The sequence below is a fragment of the Dreissena polymorpha genome, chromosome 4, assembly GCF_020536995.1.
Source record: "Dreissena polymorpha isolate Duluth1 chromosome 4, UMN_Dpol_1.0, whole genome shotgun sequence".
Lineage (NCBI taxonomy): Eukaryota > Metazoa > Mollusca > Bivalvia > Myida > Dreissenidae > Dreissena > Dreissena polymorpha.
This window is the reverse complement of record NC_068358.1, coordinates 67,328,438-67,353,823: the sequence shown is the minus strand read 5'-3', so window position 1 is coordinate 67,353,823 and position 25,386 is coordinate 67,328,438. Positions and strand designations below refer to the sequence as shown.

General features: G+C 34.1%; 1 protein-coding gene across 1 annotated transcript in view; it reads left to right on the top strand.

The window, feature by feature from the left end:
• Positions 1 to 536: 536 nt before the first annotated feature.
• Positions 537 to 25,386, top strand: part of LOC127879102 (rho GTPase-activating protein 26-like) — a 177,132-nt gene continuing 152,282 nt past the window's right edge. Inside the window, 3 exon segments of the mRNA XM_052425743.1 lie at positions 537 to 584; positions 586 to 691; positions 5,057 to 5,152. Of these exon segments, the coding sequence (XP_052281703.1) occupies positions 537 to 584; positions 586 to 691; positions 5,057 to 5,152 (250 nt within the window).

The window sequence follows — 25,386 nt, the reverse complement described above, 5'->3', positions numbered from 1 at the left end:
AAATAGAAAACTTTGTATCTATACATAATGTCATGCTTAAACAAAAATTGAATAAATAAATGCATGTCGTGCTGGTTAACATTTCAGTTGTGTGCATAATGTTTATGTATGTTTTGATTCTAATTGCTGTGCCTTACCTGTACCCTTAAATGTGCTACGTAAAAACGGACTGATATACATGTAATGTACATTTATTATATGATACGTGTTTGATTGTATGTGTAACTGTTTTAAAATATTGATTACTAAAAATATTAAGAATATATATTCGGTTCTTATTAATTTAAATGCAGAAAGTAGTACGGAGTTTAAGCAGTATGAATACTCTTCAACTGGAGACGAAAATATATTTCAGATTCATGTTCGTAAAGATAGGTATATTAGAAATCGGTTGTCTCAGATTCCGAATGGCTCACACTTTTGATGTTGGTCAGGGTGAGTTTGAGCCATTTTCGACTGTATGTCATATATTTCTGTTTCATAACCTATGTTTGTCATGTTCCAGGTAGAGCCCATTCAAAGATGTAAAAAACGAAATGGGCTTAGATCCACTTGAGTTTACGGACTGTTTGACTGACAGTCCGTTTTTTCCGCACGAAGCTGTATGTGCATGAAAAAGAGTTGGAGAGAACTAGTAAAGCAATCAAAACTCTCATTAGTGATGGAAAGGAGTTACTCACTGCTTCAAAACGTAAGTGTTCGCTTAAATTATATGAATACATAATGTCAGGCGTTTGGTGACAGTGTGTTGGGTATTTTATACCTGCCACACTCTACTCTTTTTGGTCCTTACAGTGTACTACTCCATAATAAAATTATGGCTTGTTAGTTAAGTAAGGAGACTGCATGATGTCCGCAATCAAGTGTAATCCATGTGGTTATTTTGCTTCTTTTTTTTTTATATATCGTCAAAACATTTATTTTTGACATGTTAAGCGTTATAACAACTTATAATTGAATTCATTATACTCAATTGTGATTGTTTTGATTCACTGCATACACGTTCACATCATTCGGAATCATCGAAGACAGTGATGAATACTGATTTTGCAGACATTTCGGCTAACAAGTTTTGTCAATATACAATTAAGGTGTTATCAACTTATCCATAAGGGCACATTGCTGCTTTTAATTGAAAAAAAGGCAACGTGGGTGTCTCAGAACGGCAGCGTGACACAGTGTCATGCAAAAACGGAAAAACACTAAATATGGACAAAAAGTATTTGCATACATGTACATATGCATTGATTTTTTTTAAAGGGGCCTTTTCACGTTTTGGTAAATTTACTATATTAAAAAAAGTTGTTTCAGATTTGCAAATTTTGTTTTAGTTATGATATTTGTGAGGAAACAGTAATACTGAACATTTACCATGCTCTAAAATATACATTATATTTTTCTTTTGACGATTTTTAAAAAACCTGAAAATTATCAAACGTTGCAATGCGAAACGATTGAATAATTTGCAGAGTTCAGTTGTGGTGGTTATATTTTGTGATTCTTGAAGACTGCTTATATTAAGTATAAAATACATTCTTAATAGTATGAGCACGGATGGCCGAGTGGTCTAGGCGGTAAACTTTTACTACAGGACTCAAGGGGTCAGTGGTTCAAGCCCACTAGAGAGTTACTTTTTATGTTCCTTAGTCTATACTGGGGGACATATTGTTTTTGCCCTGTCTGTTTGTTGGTTGGCATCAAACTTTAACATTGGCCATAACTTTTGCAATATTGAAGAAAGCAACTTGATATTTGGCATGCATGTGTATCTCATGGAGCTGCACAGTGGTGAGTGGTGAATATTCAAGGTCATCCTTCAACGTCAAAGGTTAAATATATCATGCAGGGGTGTCAATTTTTCGGATTATACCGGAAATCAGGATTTCAGCCGACCAGGGTCGATTTTGAGATGAATAAAACTCTAATTAGATATTTTTTTGAAATGGGGAGGGGCTATGGTAGTGGAAATTCTTTTGAAAGCGCGATAAATTGAGAACGAAATTACACTGTAACTCCAATATAACGCAGATGACGGGGTCCAAGCCACGCAACAGCGTTATAAACGGACAGCGTTATAAGTTTTGAGCTTATTTATTTAAGGGGCTATAAAAACAGGTATAGTATAGCCTATAATATAGGTACTGTGTATTGTCATGCTGTGTTGTCATCCGCAAATACATGCATATATAAACCGAATCGAACGATAACAGTATACATACCGCTTTTCTAATGTGCACATTTATCTGATAATCCAATATAATTATATCACTAACGAAAAAATAATGTTTAACATTTATGACACGAAATATGTTTACGAACTTCGTAAACAAATTCATATGCCAACGCCATTTTTCAGAAAAATTAGTACAGTGCATTATGGGACACAGCTTTCATTGGACGAGCGAATTTAAATTTAGATTTAATGCAATACGATACATGTACAAATGTTTTATTGCAACATACGCAGCATGTAAAAATTGTGCTTTCCATGGACTTTCTGATAATGGGCAAAAATTTAAGTGCATCTCTGATAACTATTACACTGCGTTAGCATGTAAATAAATCGTCAGGATTTTAAAATTTATTTTTCGTATATGTACTGAAACATTAAACACACACAAAGATATTTTTATTTATCAAGCATGTGTAGCATATAATAAACGATAACACACTTACACAGCCATAGTTTATACAAAGAAATACAATACACAAAAAATACAAAACATAAACAGGTAATCGTTTTAAATAACTTTAATTTGATAATAATTCCCCTTGCACTTGCCTTATTGAAATTAGCGCACCGAACCGCTCTGATAGGAATTACATGTAATAAACACCGACTCGCGAGTTTTCACACCTTTATTGGCATTACACAACAGTTTAACACCAATTAGCTGTCGAGTGTCGTTTAACCTCTAATCGATTAAAAGCAGTTAAACGGACTGAAAAAGCAATCAAGCTGTGATCGCTGGCTTCTTTGAATTTATGAAAATACATGAAGTTGCATAACATGGATTTGAATCAGAAATGGAAGGTTGGAGAAAAAACGGGATCCAAGGACCCCCGCGTTATATTGGACACAGCGTTATAACGGACCGCACTATATTGGAGTTACAGTGTAATATATTTGTTAAACTTCATAGTCTTTGCGCTCAGTACCGATTTTGCCCCGAATGGCATTGTACACCATCTGTTAATAACGGAGTTATGGCCCTTTGTATCTTGAAAAAATACTTTTTTGAGTGTCTAATATAACACTTTTGCGTCCAGAAGCATATTGGTGGGGTATATCAATTCAACGAATTTGCTTGTTTATTTCTAATTGGCTAGCCGATGGCACGGACATAAACGATAACTGACAGTAAATCTTCGCTACTTTCCGAAATTATTAGATCTACAAGTCAACGAAAAGTTGCACATACATGTATCCTCCGCTATCATGACATATTCTAAGGAATCGATCAGCAAATTTAAGCAGCTCTATAGCATATTGTAAAGCAATATGTTAACCAATTTATATATTGATTACGTATTTGCTAGGTAAATGCTTTTCATTTTTCGGCATTCAAACAATATGCACATTTTATTTCATGTGCAAAACACGTACATTTTCGGAATGTTGTTTCGTATACAGCATTTTTCGCTGATTTAATGTATTTTTTATGTCCATTATAAACAAACCTATAATGATGAATACACATGATGTGAACGGTCTGATGAATAATATTTCGCATAGTGTTAACCAGAAATTTGTAAATACAAGTACATAAAATAGCACAATTACAGAGGGCTCAAAGGGGGGCATTGCCCTTTATCTCCGTTGGGGACCTGTGCTCCCAGAATCCTTTTCTAATTTTCCGGATTTTAAATTTGGGACAATTGACACCCCTATATATGGGTGGGGGGGGGGGGCATAGTATTTCACAAACACAACTTGTTTTTTCTTCTTTTTAAATGTATTCTTTTTTTTTACTGGAGCTTTTAAGATCCAATGTTTACATTTATCAATATAAAGCATTTAATGACCTTCTTCAAAACATGCTAAAATCTGTGAAAAGGCCCCTTTAAGACTTAATGCAGTTTTAAATTACATTCAATTAGATAGAAAACCATTTAAACTGAAAATACAAATGTATTTGCTCTGTACCGTCTCCAGTTAAAACAACATGATTGTATGCTTTTGACCAGTAATGTTTCTTTTCAACTGTACTACCCATTTAAACACAAATTTTATGATAATAACTGCCATACTTGAGTGTTTTAACAGTACAAACTACTTTGGTTACTGATTACTTCTTATCGACTGACTGAAGTGGTCACTTGATAAATGGTCGTTTATTAATGCTTAACAAAAATAATTGCAATTTAAATGAATTATTATACTGTTCAGTAATAAAATGGGCATATATCCAGTTCAGTCTGTGTCCAATATCTGTCTGATATATAGTGACATACATGATTTAATTGCCTTATTTTCCAAGTAGTTTCAAAACGACTTGGCATAATTTAAAATGTTCAATTATTATTTTGCTTACCAAGATAGAAAGAAATGACATTGAAGTCAGTAAAATAATAATGATTTGATAGTTATTAGATGTAATCTTATAGTTTTGTGCACATGCTAGCTTGTAGCTGATTTCACTTCATTGATAATTCATAATGATGTTATTATTTTGTTTGCAGGTTTTTTTTACCATTTTGGGAATGGGGCTAGGGTCCTTCAAAGTAGAAAAAAGGAATTGAATGAATCTATGTTTTTATTTTTTGTCTAACAAATACTTTTAAATTGAGATAAAAGTATTTCCAATAATATATTTACTAAAGTTCATCTAATAGAGCTGAATAAGGCAATGAAATCAATGTGTGGCAATTTGTTAAGACAAAAAGAGTTTCTTTTATACAATAAATACATGCTTTTTGATATTGCAAATAGGACCAAATTTAGCCCCAAAGTTGACAAAAAAACACTTGTTTGTCTCTTATTTACTGAAGTTGTACATATTTAACATTTTTTTAAAGTAAACAGCTTGAATCAGTGTACTGTATTTTTTCACAGATCTTGCAAAAGCTCAGCGCCAGTTCTCGCAGAGTTTGACTGATTTCAACTTTGAATGCATAGGACAGCAGCAGACAGATGATGAAAAAGTGATTTGTAAGTTTGTTTAATATACAATGTGTCTATGTTGGCCTTGCCAGTAGCCAAAATCGCCAATGGCTACTGAAATCTCTAATTTACTACTAAGCTCTCAAATTGGCTATTAAGATACATGTACATGTAAATTATGTTAAAAATAAAGCAGTTGTTCACACTTTCTGAGCTAGCATTCTGAATAACATGCATTTTGGCTACCAATTCAGAATTCTTAGAACCAACCTAGCATATGTTGTTTGCCTGACTAAGTATACATGTACAAATGGATACCTGTAGCAGACGTGGGCAAAAGCTGTCTTGTCAACGAGCATTATCTGCAGCCCTTCATACTATATGTTATTGTTGTTTTCTGTTGGAAGCAGTTACCGTTAAGTGTGGAATGTATTGTCCTAGTAATTTACCTGTGCAAGCTCGTAGATTGGATTACATAATACAGTACTTAACATATCAGTAAATCTCATACAGCACATGTGTCACTCTGCTTTTGGAATTTTTTGTTGATGTGTACATTGATCATAAATTTCAGCCAGCGTTATTAAACTTGATTAATATTTTCTTGTTTCGTTACATTTTTTGGAAAAATAAGGAAATTCCTGAAAGTTAATTTTGTTATGCCAGTTTTTGAAACCATTATATCTAGGAGTTTTTTTATAAATATAACCAATATGCAATCATAAGGTAAATTGGAACATTTTCTTTATATATTAAATACCATAATGTTCCTCTTTTTGATCAAAGTCTCCAGTGTTGGCAGATGTTAAAGTGATAATTGAAGTTAAATAAAACCTGTAATTTTCTAAGAATTTCAAGTGGAAATTACTTAAATGTAAAAATATATAGATAATATTAAACAGTTTATGAAATGTTTGAGATTTGAAATAATTTACAATATTTGCTTCTTACATATAAGCATACAGTATGAGTGACTATATTGTAACATGTTTCTTATGTAATTGGGGCATCGAGACAACATAATAGATACATTTGACACTTGTTTTCAGCTCAAGAGTTGTGACTTTTGGGATAAGAATCCCAGTAAAAGCCCTGATTCTAAGCATACAGTACAGCCAAAGCGGAACAAACGTATTTCGCGATCCGCGGCGGCAAGGTGAAACGAGTCGATGCCGCGTCAGTCGTTGAAGCCGCGTCAGTATGCGGCGGCAAGGCGCATTTCGCCACGAAACTTCGCATCTGTCCGCCGAGGCATGCCGCGGTCCGCGACATGATGCCGAGTCGATGCGATCATGAAATTATTTTTTTTTATTATTAGTTACATGTAGTTAACAAATTTTGAAAGAACAATTATAATAATGATTTAAATCATAATAAATTTATTGTGCGCGGACTGTATTAGCATATACATGTAAGCATAGTTAATGTGTCTGGCCAATTATTAAGTTTGTTTCCCGCCCGTAGTGTATGTATTTCACACATAAACAAGGTCACGTAATTATGTTTTCGCACATACAAGTGGTCAAGGCTCCAGCATATGGTGGATTTATAAATTAATTGCATGTTGATTCCGCTATTATATTTTAGCTGAGAAAATTAGCAGTTTGAAGCCGCATCAATAAGCAAGACGGTGACGACGTATTTGTAGTTTTGTTAATTATCAGCTTATTATAACTATTGTTTGAATATGCGTATATAAACACGTTTTATTTTGTTCACATTATACAGTTAATATCGCTACTAATTACCCGATAATCCCGTATATTCCAGTTTTAAAGCAAATGCTGGTAAATATATACGATACACAAACATTCTCGATATTTCCTTAAGTATCAAATACATTTTGGCATTTGTTACTATTTATAGAGATGATGAAATAACGTCTAATCGGGGCGTTTTTTTCTCCACTGAACACGCGATTTACGCATGACGTGATGTTCATGTATTTATACAACACAAAATACACCCAAACTTTCCAAACGACGTTCTACATGTCTGCATAATTTTCGCGCGCTTTTTATGAAACAAAGGATATTTTAGCACTGTTTATATGACGCTAGAATTTGCCAAAGGACGCGTTAGCATTAAAATTCGGAAGTGTGTTTCGGATTACAAATTTAATAATGATAATCGAACGAAACATAAACAGTTGCGCGTAATTAATTCTACGCTACACATACATGTATGTACATGTAGGTGGATATCTTTTCACTGGATCCGCCGCGTACGTATGCGGCGGATTTACTCCGCGAAAGTACGCGTGGTTAATACAGACTCGGCGTCGTTGCGCGGATCGATGTCGAGTGCCACGGCGATACGCCGCGTGAACACACGATTCGGCCGCCGCTGACTAATAATCTGGCCGTGGCGTAGCCGCGGATTATGTTTGTGCCGCTTTGGCTGTACTGTTGCAGTACATGTACAATATTGAGATACATGCAGGCTTTTTCCGCTCCATTTTGGGAATACGCCACACTGGAATTTTGGGAATTTCGTGTCGTGAAAACCCCCATTTTGGGAAAAAAATTATTCGCAAAATTGGCTCAATTGGGAAAAATTATCGCATGTAAATAGTGTTTCTTATATTTCAAAGAAGCCGTTAACTGGTAATTAACGACTTTTTTGATAACTGATTATTAAAATTTTACAAAATATTATGAACATGTGAGATAAGTGCAGGTTTTTTAATCTGAATTTGGGGAAAAGGGTGGCCTTTTTGAGGTGAAAAAAATCGTTGCGAAGCGCCGGATTTTGAGGAAAATAAGGCAAGTCTTAAATAATCATTAACATATTTTACAGTTTTTAAAACAAATTCAAGGCAACAGATAATTTAATTATGCAACTCTTTCTATTTTCTACACGGATCAGGTTAACTTATTTATTATAAGGTAAAAAAAAAAAAAAATTTTTTTTATTTTTTTATTTTTTTGGAATTGGGAATTTTTTTTTCAATTGGGAAAAAAACAACCAGATTTGCATTGGGAATGGGGCCCGAATTTCGGACCCGTGGCATAGGGCGGAAAAAGCCTGACATGTACAAGTAACATTGAGATACATGTACAAGTAATATTGAGATACATGTACAAATAATATTGAGATACATGTACAAGAGTTGAGATACATGTACAAGTAATATTGCGATTTATGTACAAATAATACTGAGATACGTGTACAATATTGTGATACATGTACAAGTAATATTGCAATACATGTACAAGTAATATTGAGGTAAATGTACAAGTAATATTGAGATACTAGTGTTTTTCCCAGGAGGGCAAAGGGGCATGGCGCATTACTTTCAAAAAGGGCATTTTAGCGCGCAGTTTAGGCAAAAAAAGGCAAAAACGTTCCATGTTATTTGCTCCACGAAGCAGTTGTGGAAAAAAATAACATATAAACAAGCACATTTAATGGTAATAGATGTATTTAACTTACTATGATTTATATTAATATATTTACCTTGCAATGAACATTTAAGTTCCATGCTGTTTCAATAAACTGTACAGCACGACAAACATAATAAAGCAATATATGCATATGAATCTGATTATACACAAATCCACTAACATATAAATGAAACCATGTTTGTCTTATCCCATTTTCTAACAATAATCTCGACAGATGTTTAAAATAACATTGCGAGTAAATTGATCTCTAACAATATGCAAACACTCGTTTCCGTGACATACATCCACCGAGTAGATTACAAATAAATAAATTATGTTGTTGCTATCTAAAACATTTTTATGCATCGTTGATTATCACAGACATTTCATTCATTCCTTCTTAATGTATAATCTCCATCGTTAGTTCGATCGTTTACGACGTTATTTGCCATTTTTGCCGAGTCACAATTTAATTCTGTATAGTCCGCCATGTTGATAAAATGTCAAATGATGTAAGCGACAGGTGCGTATAGCAACGTTTAATCGTATACGCGATTAGTATTTTGTTAAATTGGTATACGTCTCGGTAATTATTTCAATAATTAGATCTAATAATCTTAAATACGAAATCGATAAAGAATAAATTTGTTTGTGAATTTAAAAGTAATTATGCGTAAAAAAATATGTTTCGATATAACTGAATAATGCATGCAAAGCACAATTGCCACAATAATAACATCGAGTTTTTCATCAAATGTCTCCGAAGTAATGATTATATCGTGGAGGAGTACACATTGCCGAGCGAAAAGTGCGCTTGGTATAACATAGCCTCCGGCATTATCGATTGATACTGACACGGGGTTATTCACGCATGACTAATTCACAGCTTTGGGGCAGCCAGTAAGACCTAATCGAGCACTGTTATAGATTAAATCTGCTCAATTAAATATAGTCGATTAGACGTTGACGCCTCTCGAGTAAATCAAGCACAGTCGGAGCGTCACAGACAATCAAGGAAGCTGATTTTGCGGACCAAGTTAGATCGTAAGGCATTTTTTGTGGCGAAAATTGCCTTTGAAAAAAAGGGCGCGTGGCGAAATTTGCCTTTAAAAAGGGCAGCGTGGCGATCCGGGAGGGCGGCGTGGCTTTTCGCCACGCTAAAATGGCCTGGGAAAAACACTAGATACATGTACAATATTGAGATACATGTTCAAGTTATGTTGAGATACGTGTTCAAGTAATATTGAGATACATGTACAAGTAATATTGAGATTCATGTTCAAGTAATATTGAGATACATGTACATGTACAAATAATATTGAGATACATGTACAAGTAATATTGACATACATATTCAAGGAATATTGACATACATGTACAGGGCTTTTCACTCTTACATGTATATCATAGGGGCCGAAACTGGCCCCTTTCCAATTGAAAATAAGGTCATTTTTTCCCCATTTTTTTTTATTAGACATATTGGGCATCTCCTAAATTGAAAGCAATCAGCTCTAATATGATTAAGAATGCACCACAATGTTTCTTTTAATACTTCTGCACAATGAAAAAGACCCTGTTTCAAAAACTTTTAAAAACACGGTCTTCCCAAAATGAGTAGTTATCGCGAATAAAAAAATTCCCAATTTGAAAGGCTAGGGCCTCTTCCCAATTTTCTGATGAAAAGCCCTGATGTACAAGTAATATTGAGATACATCTACAAGTAACATTGAAATACATGTACAAGTAATATTGAGATACATGTTCAAGTAACATTGAGATACATGTACAAGTAACATTGAGATACATGTACAAGTAATATTGAGATACATGTACAAATAATATTGAGATACATGCACAAGTACTAATGAGATTGCAATCTATAGGAGTTGTCAGACCAGATAATTTGTAGAAAAAAAGCATTTGTTGATAAACAATTTAAAAAGATGCAGTTTCAAGCTGTTGTTTTTATTTAATTTTAGTTGTACAATTTTCTGCTGTAACACGCACGAGTGTATGCAGTTGTTATAATTTTGTTTAGACCATGCAGATCAATTTCCTTTGAATGTGTAGAGCTGAACTTTTCAAACATACTATTATCAAATCTTGCAAAAGAGCCAATTAATATGATATATTGTATATCATGATAACATTGTGGCGTTGTAAGAGGAGAGTAAATTTGCAGACAACAAATCAGGTCTGTAGTTTCCAATTTCTAGATTATCTAGGAAAACAGAAAGTAAAGCTATGTTAGATGGAAACATTTCATAAGTTTCCAATTATATGGTATTATATGAGCGTGAAAGTAGTTGCATTCCTGTTTCCAAGTAAGCAGCTACATATGAGCTTGGTTCTGGGGAAAATGGGCTTAATGCTTTTGCATCAAATGTTGTCCAAGATTAGCCTGTGCAGGTATTAACTCTTTCAGTGCAGGAACTGAATTTTGAAGAACTTTGCAAACAGTTTGGATCCAGATGAGACGCCACAAAACGTGGCGTCTCATCAGGATCCAAACTGTTTGCTATTCTGATACTATTCTTTGAAAAAAAAATCGAAAAAAATGCTAATTTTAGAAATTAAGCAGACAACATTTTAGCGGACGACAAATTTCCCAGCATGCAAAGGTTTAAAGGCTTATCAGGGACAACACTTTTGTCTTTTATGGACTGTGGGACAATACTTTACGCACATGCATATGAAGTCCAAATTTCTCAAAAATAGGCTCTGTATTATCAGGGGTTGTAAAATTCCGGAAATCCGGATTTGGAGGCTCCTGGACCAGTTTTGAGATCTGCGTAAAACCGAGGAGTTTTTTTTTCATGGGGGGTGAGGGGGTTTGGGTGCAAAAAAGTCTCTGTACGAAGTATTTTGGTGAAGAACCGCGAAATCCCGGTACTTGTGATTAATAAGGAACGGGTCTAATTCGTCAGAAACGTAAAAGTCCGGCTGCCAATCGTTTGCATGCGTTACTATTCGTATGATACCGTCTGTCTTAAAGCAATAAATTGATTGGCTGTTTATTTCCGCGGCTTCTTTTGTTTAAAAGTATTCTGCTAAATCAAGTGCAAAAAAGAACAAAGAAAATCGTGTGTTTATGTGGTTAAATAGTACAAATAATCACGAATGATTTGCCTAATTTACCTCGGGGTTTTTTGTTTGCGAAGTCAAAACTAACTACATGTACGCATGGTGCGCATGGATTTCCAAACCTCTTTTTGCAAACGCCGTTAATGGCTTGGGATTCCAAACATCGGCTTTCAAATGCAATTGTGTTTATCTTTTTCTTTACTTTTCAGTTACAAATAACATCGTTGGTGTTTTCAGTCATGCAGAAAACTACTTAAATTATAGATCTAGTTTCCGTTTATATATATATACAGTGATTTTTTTTGCTCAAAATTACAGCCGATTTTCGGCTGCTTCCCAATCGCAAAAACACACGTTTTTTCCCAAAAATCTGACCAAAATTTCCCAATAAAAGCCCAACTTCCAAAAAAAAAAAATTTTTTTTTTTTTTTTTTTTTTTTAGAAAGAAGTCTCTAATAACTTAATTATGATTTCTTAAATCTAGGTCTCAATTTAATTTTTTAAACATCCAACAAAATTTATAACTTGAATTTAGTCATTTTTGTCCATAAATCATTCCCAAACTTGCCACTTTTATTGATTAAAAAAATCCCAATTTGACCAGACTCCTTTTCTAGAAAACTCCCTGAACTTGCACTTAAAAACAACATGAAATCTGTTACTTATAATCCTATTTATAATGCTTAATTTTTCCCAATTGCATGGTTTATCGCGCTATTTTTCCCAATTCCACGGTTAATCGCGCTAATTTTCCCAATTCAAATGGCACAGGCTGTAACAAATTAAAGCAAAAAAAATCACTGATATATATATATATTTCATATTTAGCGACATACATTTTCAACAATCTTTTGCTTTACGTCAATTCACATTTTTGTTACGGTTCAAGTGTTGTTTACAGTACTGTTAGCAGACGAGAAATGTCTAGTTTATTTAGCTTCAGCTTTACAAGTAACTGTAAGTCAAACATTGGCACAAATCTACATTTAGACTAAAATAAGACTTTAATTGCTGTAATCATTTTGTTAAATTAGCAAAAATAAAAAAAGGTTTTGTGGTGTATCATTTTGATCTTGATAAAAAAAAATAAGGTTTACAGTTAATGTGATATTTCATGTTTGGGCAAGTGGCTTTATGTTAAGGGCAAGTAGATTTTCTAAGTACTTGCCCGGCAGGTCAAGTTGGTTTTTAGGTTAATGTTGAGCCCTGTAAGTGACAACAAGGAAAAAAGGCTTCTAATGATTTAATGTGTCCAAAGCAAGGTCAAGTTTTAGTCTGTCAGTCAATACATTTACCTTAGCAATAAAACACAATGTGACATAGCAAGGATGCACTTTTTAAGTCCTCAAAGGCTCAAAATTATTTTGCATCAGGGGGCTTCGCCCCCCTGAACCCCCTACAAGGGGTTCAACCCCTACACCCCGCCGGGGCTTGCAGTCCCTAAACCCCGGTTGATTTTCAGGATTGGGACTTCAGGTCGATTACAACCCCTGGTATTATAGAAAGTATTTTCATATTGGAAGGCATCATCAGCCTCCAGTAGGTAGTATGAAAGTGAAAGTGGTTCTCACCCAGATAATGATGGATAACTACCTGTCTACCTTGTCACATATATGAGCATTGAGTCACAGGTTGTAGGGCAAATAGCAGCAAAGTTGATAATGATGAGCTGTTTAATTTACTTATTTGATTGATGTTACTTTTGTATTAGGTGGGGCAAAATTAACAATATGAAACCCACACAACACTTTATTATTCAGGTTTTTTTTCCTTCTTTGTGAACCGCCGAAAATCGGCCCTTTCCCCTCCAATTTTTTGTTCCCCTCAGCTGGTAAATTTTCCCCTAGATTTCATTTTCCCCTCCAAAAAAAAAAAAATTTTTTTTTTTTTTTTTTTTTTTAGCCTTTAAATATATAAGTTAACCTGATCCAGTGTAGAAAATAGAAAAATATTGCATAATTAAATTTTCTGTTTCCTTGAATTTGTTTTAAAAACAGTAAAATATGCTTAATTGATTTTTTAAGATTTTCCTTATTTTCCCCCAAAATCCGGCGTTTCGTGTGATTTTTCCCCCCAAAATCCGGCGTTTCGCGCGATTTTTTCCCCTAAAAAAAGGCCAGGCGCTTTCCCCAAAATCAGATAAAAAACTTTGTTATTATAAAATAAACAATGTCCCGTTAATAGGTTCAGATGGTTACATAGTAAATGGAAACAAGCAAAATACATTGAGTGTTTGCATTTGTTACTCAGGTTAATTCAATATACAGTCAATCTTGTGCTTGTGACAACTTGAATTAAGCGACTTTTGTCTTATGCGACCACTTTGAATTCCCCCCCGAGAGTTTTCACTATATTTTCATATTGTATTAAGCGACTTTTGTCTTACGCGACCAACGACCGCTGATTTTCGTGTATTTTGATGTCCAAATCTTTAATTAAGCGACCACTTTGAGGTTAAAGTGGTAAATCTGTTGACTGTGCAGGGACAAATCAGTGTTAATTGTTTATATAAGCTGATAAGATGTACGATTGCACCTTTGTTTTGCGTTCACACCAGCCATTTTCCTTTGTCTCGATGACTGGTTTTGACCGGTGTTGATGCAGACTGCGTATCATTTGTTTGTGTTGAATAATACAGTGAGGTATTCACGCACAGTCTACGGTTGAAAGAGTTTACAATCTGGGACGTTAAGTGACAAACTTAATCGCCGATTTTATTGCAGAAACAATGCGCCGATGCGACAAACATTTTCACAGTGTTCCGAGAGGTGTAAAAAATGAACTATTAATCTGTAATGTGTCGATATCCGCTCACTAAACAAAATTAATTGTAATTATGCTAATTAGTTTGTGTTATCAAATTTACCAATCTGGCCTGTTTATTTAGTTTTCAATCGACGTGTTTTATTTCCCAAGGCACCATAATCGAGTCAGATTTCCATAAGCTTACATGCAGAAATTAAAATGTCAAAACGGAAAGTGTTAACGTTTAATGAGAAAATTTGGGTATTTGAATTGTCTAAGAGTAAAAGTGCACATAACATCGCGAATGAGTTTGGAGTCGGAAAAAAACAATTTAGTAAAATTTAGAATTAGAGAAAACAAATAAAACACATTTTAAGTAAAACATTATTTATTTATTTTATTTTTATTTAGATTTATTTGATTACAAAAGTTGAAATAATTGTGTCAAAAGGTGATAATTCTACATCTGGATTTAAAATCGAAGGTCCGCATTCTTCCCAAATGGCCTTTTTTATTTAAAGACCATTTTATTAAGAGACCACTTTTGGTTACTCCCTTAAGTGGTCTCTAAATACAAGATTGACTGTACAAGGTTTCATGGTTGATTTTCTATTAGTTGAATGCAAATAATAGGCAGGACATAGTAAATAAGTTTTTCATCTGAAATTACTTCTTCAGTATGATATTATATATTGATCTGTTATAATCTAGTTATAAGTGTTGTGATTCTAATATGAATAATTGGTGGAACATTGTTGATACATTCCAGATAATACTGTTTGATGTAATTCATATTTAGCAATAACTCGTGCATCAAAGCTGTAGCATGGTTTCAGGTCATAATTAAATAATACCAGTGTCGGATAGAAGGTAAGGAAAGCCACAATGTTTATATTGACAGAAACACTCATAACGCTGTAGATGTAAAGGGATATACAGTACAGCTGTTCTGAATTTGTGGAAGTACCAGTCTTACTATTACAAGTCTAAACATTTCTTGGAAATTCTAGAGTTCTATGAAATCATTATAGAAATTGCCTTAATATGTTGAGATATTATTCTGGTAGGAAATCATTGATCAGATAAAAATGGCTTATCTCTTACATCTCTAGAACTTCAAATGGGAACAATTTGAGTTGAACAATTTGCAGAGAATGTTTATGTGTGGGCCGTTGTGGGGATCAGCCATTTGTATTGGAGAATTTGCTTCAGAAAATGTTGTTAGGTCTGACCGATTTTTTACTGAATGTGCTCCTGTAAAGTATTAATAATTATTTGCTCAGATTATTTTTTAACCAGTTGTAAAGATATTGTTGGTTCTTCCGCAATATGATGTGTATTTTCAATTTATCAGGTACATTATTAGAAGCAGATCAGAAATGAAATGATTAAAAGCAATCTGTGATATTGCTTGGTATATTGCCAGGGTTGAATGCATGGAAATGCATGTGAAGCTTTTATCCAACAAGTTCCTGTGTCCACTTTGCAAACTGACATGTGCATTTGTAGTACAACCAGGATGTTCTTACCTTATTGCAGTACTATTTTTACAACTTTAAAGCTAGTAATGATGGTGATTTGACCTAAACCTTGACCTTTAATTATGTTTTGCATAAATACTGTTATTTGAACTACTTATTCCAGTTAAAAGTTAATTTATTGCCAATTCCAGTTCTAATGAAATTGAATAATTATTAAAGTTGTTTGTTGATGTTATATTGAAGGTGTTTCAATAAAGAGCTGGAAATAAAAACGATTATTCAAAATAGTTGTTTAAACTAAATGTGTTTTTTTTAAATAATTATTTCGTTATTGCAATTCTTCAAAGCTGCATAGAAAGTGCGTTCATTTGGTATTTGTGTTGAAACAAAGAATATAACTATTTTATTTGAATGTTCAATAGATCTGAATTTGGATTTTAGGGTTTATAAATTGTATATTCAAATATATTTGAATAAGGAAAACAAATATGATCCCAGGATTCATTCCCATTTCTAAAAAAACAACTTTAACTACTTGTAACCAAAGCAACAAGAAGTCTGAACTTGGACACAGTCATGTACCTTAGTTGAATATAGCAGATTATTATTTTGAAATTGAACATAAATATCATATAATGTTAGAATCTAAATAATTTTCAGGTGATTGTAATTTGTATGCTCCTGGTACGGTGGCATATAGCAGTTGAACAGTCTGTCAGTCAGTCAGTCCGTCTGTCTGTCAGTCTGTGCGTCCGTCCGAAAACTTTTACATTGGCCATAACTTTTGCAATATTGAAGATAGCATTTTGATATTTGGTGTGCATGTGTATCTCATGGAGCTGCACATTAGGAGTGATGAAAGGTCAAGGTCATCCTTCAAGGTCAAAGTTCACATATATGGCTTCAAAGTGGTGCAGTAGGGGGCATTGTGTTTCTGACAAACACATTTTGTTATTTTAATAAACAAGTTCTGCGGATGGCTGTTACACAATTTTGGCTAAGACCTACATGGTTAGTACTTACCATGCATTAGAACTCCAAATATTTGTTTATAGTCTGAACTACAATACAAAATCTAAAATATGTCTTACATAACAAACGTTTCAATATATAACATTATAATATGAAAAGTCATATAGTGGAAAAGCTTCTAAAGTAGAAAAAATATTTTTGCCTACATAAAAGTTACAATTTTGTTACTAATGTACTTCTGAATAATTTAATTGCTTGTATACATACTTATTAGATAAATTGTGTATTGAATCCAGAGGTATGTATTCCATGTTACATGTAACAAGCTGTATGATAAGAATAATCAGCGGTATGTATCTGATATAAAAAACTTTATTACCCATTATAAAATATAGCAAATTTTTTCCTTTTAGGTGATTTATTGATATTTGTTGTGAAAATGTCTTTGCACTGGTTGTTAAGGACTTTCTGAATACTGAATGTAATTATTAATCATTGCCCACTCAGAAGCAAAGTAAAAATGGCTATGTGCAAACAGCATAAAACCAGAACAGCCTGCGAGTAACTCCTAGTCTGTTCAGGTTTTATGCTGTTTGCTGCTCATCAGTATCTAAGGGTTGGAAATGAAGCCTTTAAAACTTCAATCTAGTAAGAAAGGTATTTAATTAAATGTAACTTTCTAAGGGACAAATGCATCAAAATACGTATCTAAGTGGGAAAGGGTTAATTACGTGTACCCCTTATAAATACTTGCAGTGCCTTTGGCAACATTTAGTGATGAGGTATTTAAGAATGAATTTAAGCAGTTACGTAGGGAATGGGAAGATTGCAATCTTCATTCATGTATTTCCCCATAGATTTGTTATTATCCTATTAAAGAACAGTGTTTAAAAAAACTAAAAACAGAATGATTATGTCATGATGTATTTACCATAATATCTCAAATATAATTCACATGTGACTGTGTGTAAGATTCACGTGTGAGGTAGCATATTGATTATCTTTCTGAAATTGGCCATAATGATAAATGAGCTGTATGTTTATGATGGTTTATATGGATGAGACTGAATACTGATTATTTTTTGTTTATTAATCAGACTTTCTTATATGTAGCCAGTGATTTTTTTTGCCAGAAATTACAGCCATTATTCGGCTGCTTCCCAATTGCAAAAAATGACGTTTTTTCCCCCAAAATTGATTAAAATTCCCCAAAAAAAGACAAAATTTTCCCAATAAAGCCAATAAGATTACAATGTAATTTAGCAATAATTTCGAACGAGTGCCGATCGAGTTGCCGAGTCGTCGCCGAACAACAACTGACTTACGTATTTTTCGCGAATTTAGCCGAATATGATTTAACGTTGCTATCCACATCTCTCTCTATATTGCGGAGGATACCGACGATAGTCGATGTATCCCGATTGTAAACGCCTGTTTTTACACATGCCCAAGATGGCGGCAAGCAGACGAGAAATTTGCGATGAGCGGCGAAAATGATAAATAACATTCAAATTAACAATGGATATCATATGGTTATTACGGAATAATTTAATGCGTGTGTCAATTAACGCAAAATACAACGTTTGAGATAAAAACAACAAATATTTATTACAAATCTTCACAGTGAATGTGCATCACGGAAATCAGTGCCAGTGTTGGGAAATTGGAGTTAGTCTACCGTTACTCACAAAGTTAATGCATTTTAGATGAGTATCGTTCGAAAATGGAAAGAGACAAACATGATATGATTAATATGTTAGTGGATCTGTGTAAAATCAGATTCATATGCATATTCTGCTTTATTATGTTTGTCACGCTTTACAGTTTACTGAAATAGCACTGAAGTGCAAGATGTTTAAAGGTAAAGAAATGAAATAAATTATTTTAACTCCATTTAATACATCATTGACATAGCAAGACCACTAAAGCGTTTTTTTATAAATATTTGTTAATGTTTTCACCATATGATATTTAATTTAAAAGAATACTGAATTAAATTCTTACTGTTAAAGAGGTTATGATTAAATGGTATATTTAAGAATCTATATAGATTATTGCAAGTTCAATATGAATGTGGAAGGATATTAACTTAACATTGTCTTCATTGTAAGAACACATTAAATTAGCACTTTATAATATAAAAATGCTGTCAAACATACTTAAATAATTTTAATTCTGTTCTTATAATCATATTTTTAATAATTCCCAATTTCATGGTTTATCGCGCTATTTTTCCCAATTTCATGGTTTATCGCGCTAATTTTCCCAATCCAAAAGGCACAGGCTGTAAGAAAAAAAAAAAATAATCACTGGTAGCATTTTGATGAGCATTGGACATGCAGTTTTGATATTGGCTTAGAAGTGTTTTATTTTTTTCAAAATACACCTTCTCATCCATGGAGTTATTTTCTGAAGCAAATAGTTGTTCCAAAGTCTTATCATGGGAAAATCAGTCTCATGCCATATGTTGTCAGAGTAGCTTCAACTCAGCCTAAGCATCCCTGCAGTCTGGTAAGGAGCTACCCTTACTACCCTGAGTATGGGACCACAAAACCATGTGTTACTTTATAGCACTGCTTATAGCTGCAACTGCAATTTGCTGCAACTGTCATTTTTTATTCACATAAATATGTGATAATTCTCATGCTAACATGTTTTGTTTCACATGTTTAAAGTGGATGCTCAAAATGGGACATGCATATCACTTGATCATTGATGTTACAATTGCGTTGGCAATCAGACATTTGCCTTGTTAGGTTCAGCTATTTTGTATGATATGATGAACATCAATAACATGTTTATCCAAGTCCATTACAATAATTATTTGTAAATTGATAGGGCCAAAATATATGAATATTGCAAAATAAACCTTCAATCAATATTGATATCAGATACAGCACGTGTATCTAATGCTGAGCATCACAAATTGAGGTTATTTTTATGCCTCCCTTCGAAGAAGAGGGGGTATATTTTTTTTTCTCATGTTGGTCCGTATGTCTGTCCACCAGATACTTTCCGAATGATAAGTCAAGAACGCTTAGGCCTAGGATCATGAAACTTCACAGGTACATTGATCATCACTTGCAGATGACTCCTATTGATTTTGAGGTCACTAGGTCAAAGGTCAAGGACACCTTGACCCGAAATAATAAAATGGTTTACGGATGATAACTCAAGAACGCTTACGCCTAGGATCATGAAACTTCATAGGTACATTGATCATGACCTGCAGATGACCCCTATTGATTTTTATGTCACTAGGTCAAAGGTCAAGGTCACAGTGACTCGACACAGAAAAATGGTTTCCGCATGATAACTCAAGAACGCTTACGCCTAGGATCATGAAACTTCACAGGTACATTGATCATGACTCGCAGATGACCCCTATTGATTTTCAGGTCACTAGGTCAAAGGTCAAGGTCACAGTTACTCGAAATAGTAAAATGGTTTCAGGATGATAACTCAAGAATGCTTGCGCATAGGATCATGAAACTACATAGGAACATTGATCATTACTCGAAGATGACCCCTATTGATTTTCAGGTCACTTGGTCAAAGGTCAAGGTCACAGTGACAAAAAACGTATTCACACAATGGCTGCCACAACAACTGACAGCCCATATGGGGGGCATGCATGTTTTACAAACAGCCCTTGTTTATTGTCTTGGTTGAAATAAAGCCAATCGGCATCTGCATCATTCAAAGTAAAATATAAAAAGTGGAATTATTTTTATGTGTCCTCAAACACATCTGCAAAATGCTTAACATTAGTTCCTTTTTTATTGTATTCTAGACCAAAAAAGACAACAATATTTGGGAGTAGATGGATAGAACTGTGGGTGTTAACAAATTGCTTTACATAAATGTGAATAGAATGCAGACATAAGGCAGACATTGCAAAAGACCGTTGCAATTTACAGGCCATACTGGCCTACCCAGAGGAAAAAATTAGAGGCCAGTTGTATATTTCAAAAAGTTCAATTTTAAGTGTTTTACCCGGGTTGGCATAGAGACATGGCAAAGTAAATCAAGAAGGCCATTTTAAAGAATGGTTGATTCAAGGAAAGGCAAAAGATATTGGAAAAAGACCAATTTGGGGAACTAAATTGCGTGTAAGGCACAGTTTTTGGAAAATATTTACACCTAAAAACATACAAACTTAGTGTTTCTAATGTTTTAACTAAGATTTATTAATATATTTAGTATGCTTACCTTTCAATATCTCCCATTTCACTAACATGTCATTACAGTAAAGTGTATACAGTGACAAACATAAATAGCAAAATGTATGCAGGAATCTGATTAAATACAGATCCCTTTAAATATGAATACAATAATCTTTTGATGCCACCCTTCGATGAAGAGGGGGTATATTGTTTTGCTGTCTGTCTGTCTGTCCGTCCATCTGTCTGTCTGCCTGTCAGTAGACCAGGTAGTTTTTGGATTAATAACTTGTTAACAGATTGACCAATTGGCTTGATACTTCATATGTGCATTGGCCTATGCTTATAGATGACCCCTATTAAAATTGGGGTCACTTGGTAAAAGGTCAAGGTCACTGTCACACTTAGAGTGAAAATTGTTTCCAATCAATAACTTGTGAACGGAGGGACGGATTGGCTTGATACTGCCCATGTGGATTGGCATTAGACAGTAGATGGCCTCTATTGAAATTGGGGTCACTAGGTCAAAGGCCAATAAGTCACAATAAGTGTAAAATCTTTGCAGATCTATAAATCGTCAAATGTTTCACTGAAAGGCTTGATACTTCACATGTGCATTGGCCTTGGACAGTAGATGACCCCTATTGAAATTGGGGGCACTATATCAAAGGTTAAAGTCACTGCGGCATTAAGTGTTAAATTGGTTTCGGTTTGATATGTCAAAAAAGGATTAACTCTTATGGTCAGTTTTGTTGCAAAATATCCTGTGTCAAGGCCCTGTTTTTGGGGGCATCTGTCTCTGACCTTGGAGCTCTTCTTGTTTTTTTATTTTTGAATGATAATCTTGTTAGATGTATTTTTCTTCGCGAGTAGACTATAATTTACCAACAATCGATCTTTAAATTCAATACATAAATTTTTAATACAAATGTGTTATTTGTATCAAAAACGTATTCTCCATCGTTCAATGACACATGTTTTTCATTAATCCGTTCTAATTATTATATGATGTCCGTCATAAATTTGATTGTTATTCTTCATTTTGGCTGAACATAATTAATTGTTTGCCATCCTGGAATCAAGTTTGCAACGTAACATAAAATGGTATATATGCGACTAATTTTGCAAAGCAATAGTAACAGCTGATGTTGTTTAGCGAAAACTCAATATCCTCTTTTAACGTTTCAAATCATTTCAGGAATATATTGATGCTCCAGCAGAGGTGTGTTTTTTCCATGGATTGCAGCAGATAATTCTTTGGCTGTCGTTTCCCAATCTTCCAATTAAAATACGTCTTTTAAAATGTATTCGGTTTTTCATTGCTGATTTGTGTGCAAATGGCTTCTTTGTAAAGGAAAAAAAGATTATTTAAAGAATGAATGAATCGCACAAAATCTTGGAGATTAACAAATTTGCAAAACAAACAATTAAAATAAGAATGGTTTGAAAGAAACCACAGTGGATATAAATCAGAAAGCTATACCACTTTTTGATCACAATTATACTGTTTAGTTAATTGTGAAGTTGAAAAGTTTTCATTAATAAATCTTGTTATGAAGTTTAAGAATGTGTTTACTTAAATGTATGTTTTACGGTTTATCATAATGCACGTGATTCGCTAGAAAAAAAGTCAGTCGGCAGAAATTTCCTTCGGTCAGTCTTCACCTCAATCACACCCTGGTTCATAACTTACTGACGGTTGTTACAGAATCAACGAAAATGATATTTTTATTACCAGAAATATAATGAACCGGTATAAACAAAATAATGTTGTTGTGAAAATTGCAATTGGGTTATAATCTTTGGAAACAAAAAATACCTGAAGATCTTGCATTTCACTGTCGGCCTTTTGAAATGCTCTTCGTTAATGTCTGACAGCTGACAGGCTTTTGCCATGGATGCAGAAGGAAAAGCTGCATAAGTGATGAACACTCATAAGATAAATTGCATTCAGTCCCTTCTTATTTATATTTTCATGGTTGTTTTTTATCAACATAAATTTATTAATGCCATGAAGTTGGGGATATTAAAGTTAAGTTGGGCTATTCAAACAACAATTGAATTTTTTCTAACAATTGTCATCAAATGAAAATCAAAGGACTTTGTTGTTATTTTCTAAATTGACAATTGAGATATTAGTCTTGTTTATCTTATGTATATTAAATAACGAATCATCATTAAAATCTATGACCGCTGTAACTTGTAATGACAATAAAAATAATGTCAACTATAGGGAATTTAAATGCAGCAATTCAGTTGAATATAGCAGACATTGTGAGTTTTATTGTATTGTCTAGTTATTTAATAGTCACAACATACCACAGATCATATTCTCATGCCTGAGGGAATGGGTCGAGGGACCATCCGGGACGGAATTTTATGCGGAATATCTTACGAGGGGGGGGGGGAAGTATTTTTAATCAATGCCCTGAACAGTTAAGTATTACAGCTGAAATGTATCATCACAAAGCCATTATGAGTTTTAAATTGACAATGCCTTCAATTATGCACCAAGATAGCAAACTTCTTAAGGATCAGAAATTAAGATACATATTTTTGCATTTAACTAAGATGTATGGACGGTGTTTTGAATTGTGAGAGAAAAATATGTTCATAAGTTACGTCATGAGAAACTTTTTCTCTTCCAATATGTTGTTTACATTTCTTTTTTCAGAATTATTGTATAATAATAATTCATACATGTGGTTTCACTTGTGGGTGTTATTTTTTAAGCATTAAAAGTCGTGGCAATAATTTGAATGTTAAGGATGTCAAAACAGCATGCATGTTTTTAAAGAATATCAATTTCATTTCAAACCCTGTAAATTCATAATGTGTATTGAACATTTTGGAATCATAACTTATATTGTTACCCAGGTTTTCAAGTAAAACATCCATTTCAATGGGGATTTGAGTGCTGGCAAATTCTTACACTAGTTTTGGGTCATTAACCTTGATGAAACTTTTTAGCTCACCTGATTGCTCAGGTGAGCTTTTCTGACCGGTCTGTGTCCGTCGTCCGTCCGTCCGTTAACATTTGCTCGTAAACACTCTAGAGGCCACACTTGTTGTCCAATCTTCATGAAACTTGGAAAGAAGCTTTCCCCCAATATAATCTCGGCCGAGTCCGAAACTGGGTTGTGCGGGGTCAAAAACTAGGTCACTAGGTAAAAAAAAAGAAAAACCTTGTAAACACTGTAGAAGTCACATTTTATGTTCAATCTTCATGTAACCTTGTCAAAATGTTTGTCTTAATGATATCTTGATTGAGTTCAAAAGTGGTTCCGGTTTGTTGAAAAACATGGCCGCCAGTGGACGGGGCAGTTTTCCTTATTTGGCTATAGAGAAACCTTTTAAACACTGTAGAAGTCACAATTTTTGCCCAATCATCATGAAAGGTGGTCAAAACATTGATTTTATTGATATCTCGGACGAATTTTAAAATGGTCCAGATCGGTTAAAAAACATGGCCGCCAGTGGGCGGGGCATTTTTCTCTATATGAATATAGTGGCAGTTTTCCTTATTTGGCTATAGAGAAACCTTGTAAACAGTCTAGAAGTCACAATTTTTGCCCAATCATCATGAAAGGTGGTCAAAACATTGATTTAATTGATATCTCGGACGAGTTCGAAAATGGTCCAGATCGGTTAAAAAACATGGCTGCCAGTGGGCGGGGCATTTTTCTCTATATGTATATAGTGGCAGTTTTCTCTATTTGGCTATAGAGAAACCTTGTAAACACTCTAGAAGTCACAATTTTTGTCCAATCATCATGAAAGTTGGTCAAAACATTGGTTTTATTGATATCTCGAACGAGTTCGAAAATGGTCCAGATCGGTGAAAAAACATGGCCGCCAGTGGGCGGGGCATTTTTCTTAATATGTATATACAGTGTAGTGGCAGTTTTGTTTTATTGATATCTTGGACGAGTTCGACAATGGTTCGGATCAGTGAAAAAACATGGCCGCCAGTGGGCGGGGCATTTTTCTCTTATGTACAGTACAGCCAAAGCGGAACAAACGTATTTCGCGATCCGCGGCGGCAAGGCGAAACGAGTCGATGCCGCGTCAGTCGTTGAAGCCGCGTCAGTATGCGGCGGCAAGTCGCATTTCGCCACGAAACTTCGCATCTGTCCGCCGAGGCATGCCGCGGTCCGCGACATGATGCCGAGTCGATGCGATCATGAAATAATTTTTTTTAAATTATTAGTTACATGTAGTTAACAAATTTTGAAAGAACAATTATAATAATAATAAAATCATAATAAATTTATTGTGCGCGGATTGTATTAGCATATACATGTAAGCATAGTAAATGTGTCTGGCCAATTATTAAGTTTGTTTCCCGCCCGTAGCGTATGTATTTCACACATAAACAAGGTCACGTAATTATGTTTTCGCACATACAAGTGGTCAAGGCTCCAGCATATGGTGGATTTATAAATTAATTG